The sequence below is a fragment of the Phalacrocorax aristotelis genome, chromosome 1 (assembly GCF_949628215.1).
Source record: "Phalacrocorax aristotelis chromosome 1, bGulAri2.1, whole genome shotgun sequence".
Taxonomy (NCBI): domain Eukaryota; kingdom Metazoa; phylum Chordata; class Aves; order Suliformes; family Phalacrocoracidae; genus Phalacrocorax; species Phalacrocorax aristotelis.
This window is the reverse complement of record NC_134276.1, coordinates 28847916-28861644: the sequence shown is the minus strand read 5'-3', so window position 1 is coordinate 28861644 and position 13729 is coordinate 28847916. Positions and strand designations below refer to the sequence as shown.

The window sequence follows — 13729 nt, the reverse complement described above, 5'->3', positions numbered from 1 at the left end:
CTCTTCCAGATGAAGAACCAGACCAGGATGCTGACTGTATTCATTTCCTGAGGTCATTTTTCCCCCCTGTAGAAAATAAATTATTCATTAGGAGGAGAAAAAAAATTCAAAATATTAATCCTGTTCATTGTTACACAGGAAATGTGAAAACTGCACTGAAACTGCTGCATCTTAAACATACCTAAGAAGCTTATGGAAACAAGATATGGTCCTAGCAGACCTCTTTGCTACTTGTCTTCAAGGAGAAATGGTAGACCGACACTCAAAAAAAGAGGAAAGTCGCTTCCCAAGGGGCCCAGATCCATTAATCCTAATAAGTTGGACTCTCTTTCCTGGTTGCACAGAAGCAATGGCAAAGGTATAGAGTACATGACAGGACTAAAACATGAGGCCAGCTCTAAATAAAGATAGACTGAATAAGTCACTTTACTGAAGAACTATGATACATGTCTACAGAAGTATGAAAGTCATAACTTCTGTGATAAGGGCATACCAAGGATTTAATGGCAATAACAAAACTTGTTTAGGGCTTGTAAAAAATATTATTTGTGTGTAAACTTAAAGGACTAAAAGACTAAACTGTTTTCTGCACAAATAGAAGGAATCAGGCAATATTCTTTCAAGGTAGTAATCTGGTTTATTTGTATTTCATCTCTGATGTGAGATATTAAGTACCCATATCGGTGAACTGCCTTAGGAATGCCTTGGTGGAAAAAAAAATTCAAACAGAAACTAGAGAGCTATATCCCTGTTGAAAGATCTATTACTCATTTCCGTGAAAGTCAAACGTATTTACCAGAGATCTGCTTAACAAAGTGCAGAGCTTCCGAAGTTCCCATTCTGACAACAGGCCTGTGCTTCTGTTATTGTCTTACGCTGAACCTTCTTTTGCTACCAAAAAGATCCTGGCACTTAGGCTGAACTTATATGAAAAGAGTCCCTTTTCTTCCTATTGATTATCCCTCTAGGTCAGAAGTGAAGCAAAAGAAGACAACATAATCTCTGTGCACTCTGCCCATCGTGTATGGAAAAAAGCTTGGTTTTCCAGAATGGTCTTTTTGGCATTACTTTATGAGAAGACACAATTAAAACAAACCAAACCAACCAACCAACCAAAGCCAAGCAAAACTAAACATGGTAGACTAAAGGCTTCAAGAGCTTACCAGGAAGGAATGTGATGATGGAACTGTCAGTATTAGGACGTTCTTCGAAGTCCATCATTACCTGAGCTGAACCTTGCCTTGTATAGCATCTCACAGTGGATGTGTGTCGGATATCCCCACTCCTATATATCATGGCAGATATCTGTCCATCATTTTCATTGCCTACATATACAGATTCTTTAAACTGCATCTTAGGCACTGGGCAGAAAAACATGAAAAGCACGTGTAAAGTATAACTGCAAAAGTTATCGTATCTTCCCTCCACTATTTCAAATTTAGTTATGTTATGTTTAGTTATGTTACATTGTACCAGGTATATAACATAAGCAGCTAGACAGCAAATGACTTAATACATTGTTTGCAGCTGAAACATGTAGATTCACTGGCTTTGGTGTGATTCAAAAGGACAAGTGCTATTTGTGTATTGCAGTCATCAACCTCCTGCATAAATGTGGAAAGGTAAGAAAAATTATTACTTACAGTCAGACACTGAGTCATTAATGAAAATGGTGGCCTTGCTGGGTTCTCCAAGGGCAGCATTCATGGGCATCCTTAGCACAAGTTCAAACTTCTCAATTCCTTCTAACTCTGGCTGTCCAAGGTCATCCAGAATTACCACACGAAATGTCTGCATATTGACTCCGGGGGAAAAATCCAAATTACGACTGATGCCTACATAATCTACTCCGGCTACCAATGGAAAAGAGATAAAGAATATCAAATTAATAAATTGTGTTACATATAATGAAAGATAAAAATATCACTAGGCAGTTAATTGTGGGTAATTGTATTTTTTTTTTTAAATATAGTTTTAATATTTGCCATATTCTGGCAGTCATGTAAAGCAAAAATATATTTTGACCATCTAAGTTGGACTATACAATAAAACAAGTCAATATTAAGCTACTCTTTATTTAGTGATTCAAGTCACAAAATGGGGCTCATTCTGTTCTGTTGTAAACCAACAGTCATTCCACTAAAACTAATAAAATTTGTTTTAAAGGAGAAATGAAAGTAAGCAAAAAGCTTTGAGACAGACTGGATGAGAAGCAAAGTCTTTTGGAAAGAAATTTCTTATTATTCTGTAGCAAAGATGGAATTTTTGAGACCAGACTGAAAAGGGAAGGAGAAAAGGCTGGCTGTAAGGAAGAACTGCTGTTCAGAGCAATTGTGTAAAACAGAGTGAATGGAAACCAAAAGAATCAAATTCTGCTCAGACCATGTCAGGTGAGGTCTGGCACCTTCATGACTGTTGAAGACAGACTGATCTGGGTTTGGCTTGCTTTTATGTTTTGTTTTGTTTTTTTTTAATTTAGGCAAAGCAAGCCAACCCATAACAAGCCAATGAGAAAGCAAGCATAACGAGGTGCTGACTAAAACGTGACACTCCATCTTGGAACAGAAGCATTGAAGGCATCTAGGACTTCAGTGAAGGACTGAGCTTTAACATTAATTTTTGGGGGAGACTATGCAGCAAAGCTGTTGAAACAAAACTTTGGAGGAAACAGTTTCATCGAAATTGAAATTAGGTTTGGAATCCTGTGAATTTGACAAAATTTGGCAAGATTAACGGCCATTATCAGATGGGCACTTGCCTAGAGTCCCTGCCGCTCTACCCCAGAGCTAAGCAGGACACCAGGACTGGCAGCTCAGCGCAGCAGATCCATTGCTGCACTGTGTAAGACCAAGAACCAGGTTCATGGCTTTACAGGCAGACAGCCATGTCAGAGCTTTCAGGGTGTGACCAACAGACTAGAGAGTCTAAGAGCTGTGACATTCCTAGTTTTGAGTCCTAGAAGTCCTGGCACAATGAATTAAGATTCTTAATATAAGATAGTACTTTTTTTCCTCAGAAATAAAATAATTAAAATATTCATTATGAGATAAACACATTAGGTCATATACAGCAAGGTCAGAGATGAAGTAATCATATATTTTTTTCAGGCTTCATAATTTTCCTTTTAATAAGAAATATTATTATCATATGTTATGTATGATACATATATGTTGTTTAGATATTCCTGAAACAAAAGTTTTATGCAATTTTGCCTCATTGAAAATTAGTTGAGAAGATAAACTCTACTGTCCAATTACACTCAAGATAAGCATTTAAGGAAGACAATTTTTATGCTGTCTCTATATAAATGTCTTAGTTGTAAACACTGTGATTTGTGAAAAAAAAAAATAGAGTATATTAACACTTGATTCTGCAGACAAAGGTCCTATCAAAACATCACTGAACCACACAGCTGTAGCAGTCCTCTTGCCGAACAGGATACTAGATAATAATTTCTCATGGCCTACAGTAAAAATGAGAGGACCAAACTCTGCACATTGCCAGTGATTATAACTCTGTGCCTAGAGTATGCTGTTGAGACAGTAATCAACTGCCTTTGTGGGACTGTATGAGGATTTGCAGGCATGTCTCTTAGTGCTGTACTTCACAGTTGCTCCTACTCCTTATTTCTTTGAGAGAAATTCTGTAACTTCTTAATTTGTTCTAAGAAGAAAGATCTGCTAAGACACATAAATTTCACTTACGTGGTTGAATCTATATCAAGACCAAATGTACTAGCATTTGTTCTGACCTGTATTAAGAAACTAGAGAAAAACAGTAACTTACCGTCTGCAGTTACAGGTTCAGATTTGCGAGACCTCACTGTAACAGAGGCAGCTTTGGACAGATCAGTTCCAGTCCTCCAGACACGTACCTCCACATAGCCAGCACTCTCATCAACATAGTATTCATCATTTCCAAAGTAGAATGCTGGTTCTGGTGAAAGAGGAATAATGTCCATAAATGTTTATTTACCTTACGTTGAATGCAACAGGAGAGCATAAAATCCACATTAGACAATGAAGAGCACTTTGCTCTTCCCAGTAAGTGAAACAAAGCTTTTTTTTTAAGGTATTTTTGTCATCTTCTCATATATTGGTTTGCCTATTTTGGGACCACAATTGTTATATCAGTGCTATGCTCTTTTTCTTGCCTCCTACATTTTCAACTTTGCATGTCAGCAGGTATGAATCTGTGTGCAGAACCAAATGTATTATCTCATTAAACTTATTTGAGCTGAGTCCTGTGTGCAAGCCAGAAAATTCCTTGCATTTTTCACTTTGGTGCAAACAGACAAAGGTGAATATAGATAACAAAAGCTTAACTTGAATGCTCTCACAGATTCCTGTTGCTAAAACCAGACTGGAACATGATATATAACTGGAGCTGCTCTTGGAAATGTTTTCCAGCTAACCAAAGGGGCAAATACTTAATTTTAGTTCCCCCGCATGTAGCATTTAAAACAAAATCAATCTTATTTCATGTAAACTGGAACGTGAATCGTATTTTATCTTAATATTTAAGTTCCATGGTTTATAAGAAAGAAGATCAAAAAGCAAAGGAGGTTAAGCATTATCCCACTTAACAGACATATTGTTTATCCTAATTTTTTCCTCCCTTTTTCAGTTTTTCTACCCACAGCAATTTCACAAAGTAAACAGGCTTAAAAACATAGCCCAGCTTCGTCCTGGATGTATATCAGCTCTCCTCTTCTATCCCTTCCATTCCTGTTTCAAATGTATAAGAGTAAGCACACACAGCCAGTGCCTCAGTTTTCCCATTGCGTGGCAGAAATCATACCTACCTTCCCCAGCAGCTGGGATTGAATTTGAAGACCTGCACAAGTTCTCTTTGTATTTCATTACGATTTTCTTATGTTGCCGAGTGAGAATTCATTATAGTCACGAGGTTACAATATCAGAAATGGGCTTGAAAATACCATACAGTATATGGCCAACTCGAATTAAGTTGACAAAGATCATAGCAATTAATCAGTGCTTTATCAGTGCCAGTAGGAATGCTTTTCCTTCATCAAGCACAGAAAAACAGAAAAAAATCAAAGGAAATGACTGAAAAAGTTTATGGTTCTACAGGGGTATGTCTAGCATACAGAAAAGGTACAACTTACCCAAAGGAGGAGACACAAACCCTTTTTAATGATCAGTGGAAGCTGGGCCCGTCATTTCCATGATTCAGTCAAATTTTCTTAAGCTTATACGTATGTTTCAAAACCTATGTCTTCTATTACAATGGAGCAAATGTTTTGGAAGTGAAGAACCTGCTTCGGGCTACAACTGAGCTCAATGAAACCAAACAGTGTGAAGACATTGTATCTTGAAGGTTTTGGAGAGGCTTGTAGGATAACCAGACAGAGAAAATACCTACGCTTTTCTGAAGTACTTGAGGGCAGTCTGACTACACGGTGTATGGGAACAATCTTCTCTGTGGTAGACTGCTTATTTATTTAAAAAAAGAAAAAACCTGAACTGAACAAAACAAAATAGGTATTTAAGTAAAGCTAACCAGGAGTAATATAAAGTAGTTACTCAGTTATTACTAAACCAAAACTTCATCTGAGAAGGCAGCAGATAATACATCTTTAGGAGTTGCATTCAAGAGGTAAATTGGAAGTTTTGGAGAAAATTATTTTCTTTCCTGCTTTCAAGATTTCTCCTGTATTTCACAACTGCCAAAATAGATTACTAAAAAACAAGCAAACAAACGAAACCCCTTATTATTCCACATCAGTGAAACAAATGCAGCTGCTTCTCTACTTATCCGCTAAAACTAAAATCATGGGTTGTAACAAATCATGGAACTGAATGTATTTACTGAAAAATAGTGCAGATTCATAGACCTGCTTGAGCGTTATCAAGGTCAGCAGCCTTTGCAAGATGAAAGACAAATTTGGCAAATGTCTAACTTTGGTAGATGAAAAGGCTTTCAGTTCCAATTTAATTTTTTTTTAAAATTGAAAATTATGTGTATTTAAATGTGTGTGTGCACACAATCTTACATTATTTGCCTATAGGGACTGGGTTGTCAGTAGTTTCATTTATATTTGGGGCTGTGAAGCTTTTATCTAAAACATTTTTAACAGTGAATAGGATACACTCTCTGGACCTTTTTGTACAATTACTATTAACTTTGATGAGACTTCTACTTACAGGGATACTGCAGAACTGGATATTAGATCTGCAAAGAAATGTGCCATTTCACACATACAATGATCTTCTAAAATTCTGAAGATGGTCAAAGACTCATCCAGCCTCTAGAGGTTAAAAATACAGAATGCCTACTAAGACCAAATGGTCATGAATACACCAACAGTTAGATAAAGGCAGTTAAAAATATTATCAAACCTACTACATGTCATTTCTTAAACAGCATTATTAAAGTTTAGCACACTTGCCCAAGTCTAACCTCATTTTTATAATCCTGTTCTCTCTATATTGATGTCCCAGTAGGTTCTGGAATTAGATCTGGACTTGGCTGCACCTCATTTTAAGCACTTAAGTGAGAGGTACTCACATTCTCAGCCTGCTTGCTCTCAGTTTGCAAGGACAAAGGCCATTCCAGGAGGTTTCCCAGCATAATGAGCATACAGAAGGAGAGGTGGAACGTATCACTCACTGCAGTGAGAAAAATCTGAGGAGGCCTGGAAGCATTCCCTCCTACTCGCTGTCTACACAGGGAACTTAGATGATCTGCCTTAAACTACATAGAAGATATAAAAGAAAATGTTGTTCCTTTCTTGTAGTGTTATCTTAATGCTTGCTTTACTGATGCTGAAGAAGAATCCTCACTGACTGTTGTTTCTGTAGTCACAGCCAAACATAAAAATGCCTAAACCCTCAGTTAGGTTGCCTTGTATTCCAGAGTGAGTTTTTCACACTTTTTGAGGCATGTATCTTCAATGAAAGACACATTCTGCATGGTTACCCTTCCTAGGAAACAAACCCTTACAAATGTTTTGTAAGTTCATTTCCTGTAAGCTGTGTTAGTGGCTCCCCAGGGGAAGTAGCAAAGCCAAGCTAGTAACAGGGGAGGCATTGTGTTTCTCAGGTCAGGGCTGGAAAACACTCTGCTCAATGACTGCGGGCTCACTTACAGCACGTCTTTAATCTAGTAATCACTCTGAAGAGAGACCACTGCAAATTTAATGGTTCCTCTTACAGAAATAAGAGGAAGTTTTTTTAGAGTTTTTTTTGTTCAGACCCACAGATTTCACTGGCATGAAGTTACAATAATCAGAGGAGAAAGGTTAGGAGCTTTAGTCCCAGTTTTCTTGGCACAGAAATGAAATCTTTGTCTTGCCTTTGTACTTAGACAGTCAGGAGTGTATATCAACTACAGCACTAGTCAGTCATCAAGCAGGAAAACAAACACACTTCTCATGCTGTTAGAAATAGGTCTATCTTTGAACGTATATCAGAAAATCAATGCGATAACAAGAAAATATTTTTTTCCAAGGGGGCTTTTGTTTTTAAAATGATATCCTTACAATCTGCTTTAGAGGGGCATGGCAAAAGAGTAGGTTGGTTGTAAGATATGCCAGGTGCTACAATTGGTTTGGGCTGCCAGTGCAAATAATACGTAAGGCAGGATAGTTAGGACAAACATAAAAGAACAGACTCTTGTGCTGACACCTTGATAAGCCTTAATACTAAAGTGATTTTCCGTGATACATGCTTCCAGTGACAGATACACATGTACATGTATGCTATGTATAATATGTATATACTCTCAGGAGGAGATAAATAATAGAAGAAAACACGCCTGCCACTCTGACATATTTAGATATTGGAACTAGGAGAAGCAGTCAGCTCCCTCAGCTGCTTCTCGTAAGACTTGTTTTCCATATCCTTTACAAGCTTCGTTGCCCTTCTCTGGACACAATTCAGCAACAAAATGTCCTTGTACTGAGGTGCCCAAAACTAAACACAGTATTCGAAGTACGGCCTCACCAGTAGATGGGGACAATCGCTTCCCTGCTCCTGCTGGCCACACTATTCCTGATACAAGCCAGGATGCCGTTGGCCTTGGCCACCTGGGCACACTGCCGGCTCATGTTCAGTGGCTGTCAACCAGCATCCCCAGGTCCTTGGCTACCAGGCAACTTTCCAGCCACTCTTCCCCAAGCCTGTAGCATTGCATTGTTTTTATTACAATAAGCTGTTTGCCTTCCTTCTTTTTATGCACAGTACAAACATGGCTATGATGTGAACTTCATGAGTTGCCAGAGCTAGCAGAAATCTGTTGTGGTAATGTAGAAAGTGCAAAACAGTGCTTTGCAAGTACTAGTCTGTTCTGGTACAGTCTAGACATGCTAGTGCAATGCTGTGTCCAAAGTAACGAGCCCTGATGGATTACACAGCTAATTAGCTTGGACATAACAAAGGATAAACATGGCCAGATTTCCTCTGGACCTGATCTGGCTCATACCCAGAGAATGTATACCTCCCTACACAATGCTTACTTGCATTTCAATATCACAGCTAGCATTTAATGACTGAGCTGCTGAGTCTATAACACAAGAGACTCCACCCTTCCGAACGTAAAGTGTGTGAGTTGTAGACAGACCAGTTAAGAACAAGAGTTCCATTACATTTGAGAAGGAATGGGCATTTACTGTTTAATACCAGTAAAGGTTAACTTCTGTAATCTCTGTCATATATGCACATTAATGGGAGCAAAGGAAAAGCTCGGAAAAGCTCAGAAAACCTGTCCATTACAAAAAGTTTATATTATGATATTACGAAAGAGGACTTTACCATCTGAAACTACATAGCACCATTCTGTAGCTATTTGCACATACTTGAAGCCATGCAAGCAACTGAGCTTGCATTTAGCACAATGAATTTAATTTGTCAAGTAATTTATTTTTGCTGAATGCTGTAGAAGCAGGGTCAAGATTACACTCAGAGCTCAGTTCTAGAGCAGGTACCTATTGCGCAAACGCCAATAGCTTTTCATTTGATGTGGTCAAAACATATTACTTTTCAAATTCATATGTTGTAATCTTAATAGCTTTCACCTGCTTAGCACTGTTGCCATAACTTTTGCAATCAAAAAGTAAATTCACCTCAGAATCAAAATTACTAGTTTCAGCCAAATTGCCACACACATTATCTCAAGCAAATAATGTTTGCATTTCCATTTGTCTCAACAGCCCATTTCTGTCTAGCAACTTAAAATGATTTTTAAAGGATACTGCAAACATTATAGCAGGTAAAAGGGCAGACACAAATTAATGCAACCTTTACCAAATCCAGTTCTATTTTTAAAGAAAAATGCACATTTTTTTTTAATCTACAAAGGCAATGCCATCCATTGACCGGACTGGTTCACAACTGAATTACTGTCATTTTAGGCAACTTAACCCCATAATATCTATAGAGTAACACAGTGTGAATTGAGATCAGTAACTGCTATCAACAACATTATATATGATTCACTTTTAATTAATTTATGATACATGCTAATTAATATAGAACTTTACATTTTAACTCTTTTGTCAGTCCCATCCTTGCTGCAAGGACAGCCTGCAGCATACTTTGCAGCCTGAAGAACTGAGCAAATTCTGATTTTGCGTAATGACAGGTTGCAATTCATAATGGTTCAGTAATAACTAGGTGAAGTACAGGGTCCACCTGAACCATGGAAAGCAAAGACATCTGAGTACATGAAGCCATGCTGTAGCTCAACCAGTTCAAGATGTATGTCTTTAAACTGAAGATGAATTTTTCAACAATTAGTTAACTATTATGTACAAGATGGTAATGAACAGTCTTAAGTTGTCTCTCAGCTATAACTGGCATTTCAGGAGAAAGGCTAATGTGTGATGTTGACTACTGTAAATGACCTTCTCTTGGAAGCATTGAATTTACCTTTGTTGGTTTGCTGAGAAACATTGTTATCTTTCCAAAATACCAGATTCATATATATGTGAAAATATTTATTAGTAGAAGTAGTACTGTTATAATCCTTGCATGCACCCTCAAGTTATAAACTACAGACCTTGATATCACTGGAACTATCACAGGTGTCAGAGGAGCTTTTCCTATATTCAGAGTCTGAGGACAGGGCCAAAAGATCTTTTCTGCCACAAGTACATCATGCTCCAATCACTTGCCCAAACTATTCAATAATCCAAATAATTGCCTCATTTATGAATGTAAATAAAAATATAAAGACTAATAACTGAAGAAACAAACACTCTGGAACACGGGGACACACCCAAATGTGCTGCTATTGCCTGCAGCAACCATCTGACTCTCACATACCTTTTTCCTACTGGCTAGACCTCCCACAGAGCATGAAACCAACTCAGAATCCTCTACATGTTCTATTTTTCAAATGAATGAGATTATTTTTATGTAAGAGGCCCAGGAAATGGCATCAGTTACAAATTCTCAGTGAACTGATGAAACAGAGGCAGGCAGATAAATGGTGGGGTCTTGGCAGTAGTATTTAAATATACCACACACAGGTACCTCACAAGGAGGCCAAGTGTGAAGGAGCTCACAGTCAGTGATTCATACATGAGATTACAGATAAGGACTCCTACAAACAGAAATCCTAGGAGAAGCTGAGCAGCATTTTAGAAATCAGGCTACCTAAAGATATAGCACATAGCTATTTCCAAACATGTTTTTCACATTTTATTGGGTAATTAGTTTACTACCCCACCCTGCAGAAAAAGCAGTCCGTAGAGAGGATCTGAGTGTAATAAGTATATTTGCAAAACCAGAAGTTTTTTTGAGAAGAATATTTTCAATTTTTCTCTTTCAAAGTGTGTTCCTCACACCGACACTCACATCAAGAAACATAACCACAATATCACAATAGGTCATTCTAGGAATGTTTTCTTTATAATACCTTGTAACATCATTCACTTAAATCATGACCCTGGTCTTTAAGATTTTAAAGCCCAAAGTCATAGTGATGACAAATATGTTTTCTTCCCACCTCAGATTTCCACTGGTTAGCAAGTAGTACTAGTAAGGCTTTTGAATGATAAGCAAGCATTTTGTTTTTTGGTAATGAGCTGAGAGGAAGATGGCAAGGAAATTGTGGAGACTCAATAGCAAACACAGAATTACTGGACCTTCAAAAAAGTAAATGCATGCTGAAAATGGGTGAGCATCTTATGCACTGAAAGCCATTGGACTTTGAGAAAAAGGATATAACAATATCCTAAAGATCAAACTAAATCCAAATTGTGCATTTTCTGAGAGTAATGCACAATTTTGCATAGAATCACAGTGGTTTGGGTTAGAAGGGACCTTTAAAGATCACCTACTCCAACCCACTGCCATGCACAGGGACATCTTTCACTAGATCAGGATGCACAAAGCCCATCCAACCTGACCTTGAGCACTTTCAGGGATGGGGCATCCATAACTTCTTTGGGCAACCTGTTCCAGTGTCTCATCAATCTCATCATAAAAAATATCTTCCTTATGTCCAATCTAAACCTGCCTTCTTTAAGTTTAAAACTCTTGCCTCTTGTCCTGTCACTACAGGCCCTGGTAAAAATTCTCTCTCCATCTTTCTTATAAGCCCCCTTTATACATTAAAAAGGTTGCAACAAGGTCTCCCCAGAGCCTTCTCTTCTCCAGGCTGAACAAGCCCATCCCTTTCAGCCTTTCTTCATAAGAGAGGTGTTCCAGACCTCTGATCATTTTTGTGACCCTCCTCTAGACCTACGCTATCAGATCCTTGTCTTTCTTGTGCTGAGGAACCCAGAGCTGATCACAGCACACCAGGTGGGGTCTCACAAGAGCTGAGGAGAGGGGGAGAAACACCCCTCTCAACCTTCTGGCCACACTTCTTTTTATGGAGCCCAGGATACGGTTGGCTTTCTGGGCTGTAAGCGCACATTGTCAGCTCATGTCCAAATTTTCATCCACCAGTTCCCCCAAGTCCTTCTGCGTCGGGGGGGCATACCATTCGTCCCCCACTCTGTACTGATATTGAGGATTGCCCCAACTCAGGTGCAGGACCTTGCAGTTGGCCTTGTTGGACTTCATGAGGTTCACATGGGCCCACACCTCGGGTCCCTCTGGATGGCATCCCTTCACTCAAGCCTATCAACTGTACTACTCAGCTTGGTGTCATCTGCAAACTTGCTGAGGGTGCACTAAATCCCACACTCTTTGTCCACTGATCCATCATAGTCGATCCATCATAGAAGGCCACTAGATTAGTGAGGTGCAATTTTCCCTTGGTGAAGACATGTTGGCTGTCTCTAATCACCTCCCTGTCTTCCTTACGTTTCTACATATCTTCCAGGATCTGTTCGATGATCTTACCAGGCACAGAAGTGAGGTTGTTAAATTAATTTTAATAAAATTAATTAAAAATCTGAATCTTATCAAAGTAGCAAATGTGTTTGGTTTCATTGAAGAATAAATGAAGAGGAAAGGAGGCACTATTATTATAACTATCATTACTAGAAATGGTGCATGGAAGAGGAATAGCACAACCAAGAAATGTAAAATAACTTTGTTTTCCTGGTGGAGGTTGGTGTTTGCATATAATTTCTGGCACAGCTTGTACCACATTTTTAAAAGAAAATTATGATCCTATCCATTCCTGTGGATAATTATTAAATCTGTTCTTCTGCCTAAGTGTATATGCAGACTTTTCTGGATTGGAGACATCTTGACCATATCACAAGAGAGGCTAAGGAACTCTGCCCCAATTCTGACTTTAGCTTTTGGCACCTTTACTATTCAGTCACAATGGTATTTATGTCGAGTTAGCTTAACTGGCAGAAACAACTTCTTATAGGCCCCCATACAATGTAAGCACATTAACTCCACTGAGGTCTGAGAAGAAAAATATGCAAGAGATCTTCTGTGGTCCTTTTACCAGAGCTGATGTTGAGGATGGGACTAAGCAGAGAAGACAGAACAGAAAGAAAACAGAACAGAAGTGAAAACAGAACAAAAGCCAGACTTATCAGACTACAAAAGCAGAGCTCTAATGACAGAAAACATCCTCTGCTGTATGTTAAAAGCTCTTGAATTTTGTCTTTTTGACTTCTGACCCCATTCATGTGGGAGGGAAGAGAAAAGAGTTGCCTGACAGACAGTTATGTGAGATAATAACTGAGTTAATCCTTTGATGATTTACACATTTAAAAGGAGAATCAATGTCATTAAAGCCCAATGGGGTACACTGGTTACTCTGATGTTCAGTATCCTTTGGGTCTTCGAAGACTGATGAGCAAAATGGCAAAGTCTCAGTATAAGGAGCTTCAGAGGAAGCAAGATGATCTCAAGAAACCTTAGGACACCAACATGTCCTACACAACTTGATTATCCAAATCTTAAACACTCAAAACACTTGCTAGGTCCCTGAGTTCACTCCCTAAAATTACAAGCAACCAAGAACAAATAATTAATTTAGAATGGTTTGCTTGGCATTCATTACATTTTCAAACACTCTGTAATAAATGTAAGATCTGTAGTACAAAGACCAAACCCATAAAAAATATAACATGCTACAGGAAGACAGTAGAGAGAAAGATTTTCAATATACTCTTGAGTGGACTGTCATAAAACAATGATCTGTTAAGCTCTGGAAAACAACATCAGTACATGTAAGAACATAATCTCATTTAACTCATTCTAGATTTAATGGAGAATATCAATGTTCTACAGTTCATGCAATCTTGTACCTTCTGCTTATCAACTATTTTATGTGCTTCAAGTACAAA

The 13729-nt window shown here is 38.3% G+C and overlaps 1 protein-coding gene across 1 annotated transcript in view; it reads right to left on the bottom strand.

Moving 5' to 3' along the window:
• FREM2 (FRAS1 related extracellular matrix 2) overlaps nt 1-13729 on the bottom strand; it is a 142266-nt gene that overhangs the window by 37482 nt on the left and 91055 nt on the right. Inside the window, exons 7-9 of the mRNA XM_075085802.1 lie at nt 3787-3936; nt 1644-1853; nt 1164-1361 (exon numbers count right to left, since the gene is read on the bottom strand). Coding sequence (XP_074941903.1) covers nt 1164-1361; nt 1644-1853; nt 3787-3936 — 558 coding nt within the window. The remainder of the gene's footprint in view (nt 1-1163; nt 1362-1643; nt 1854-3786; nt 3937-13729) is intronic.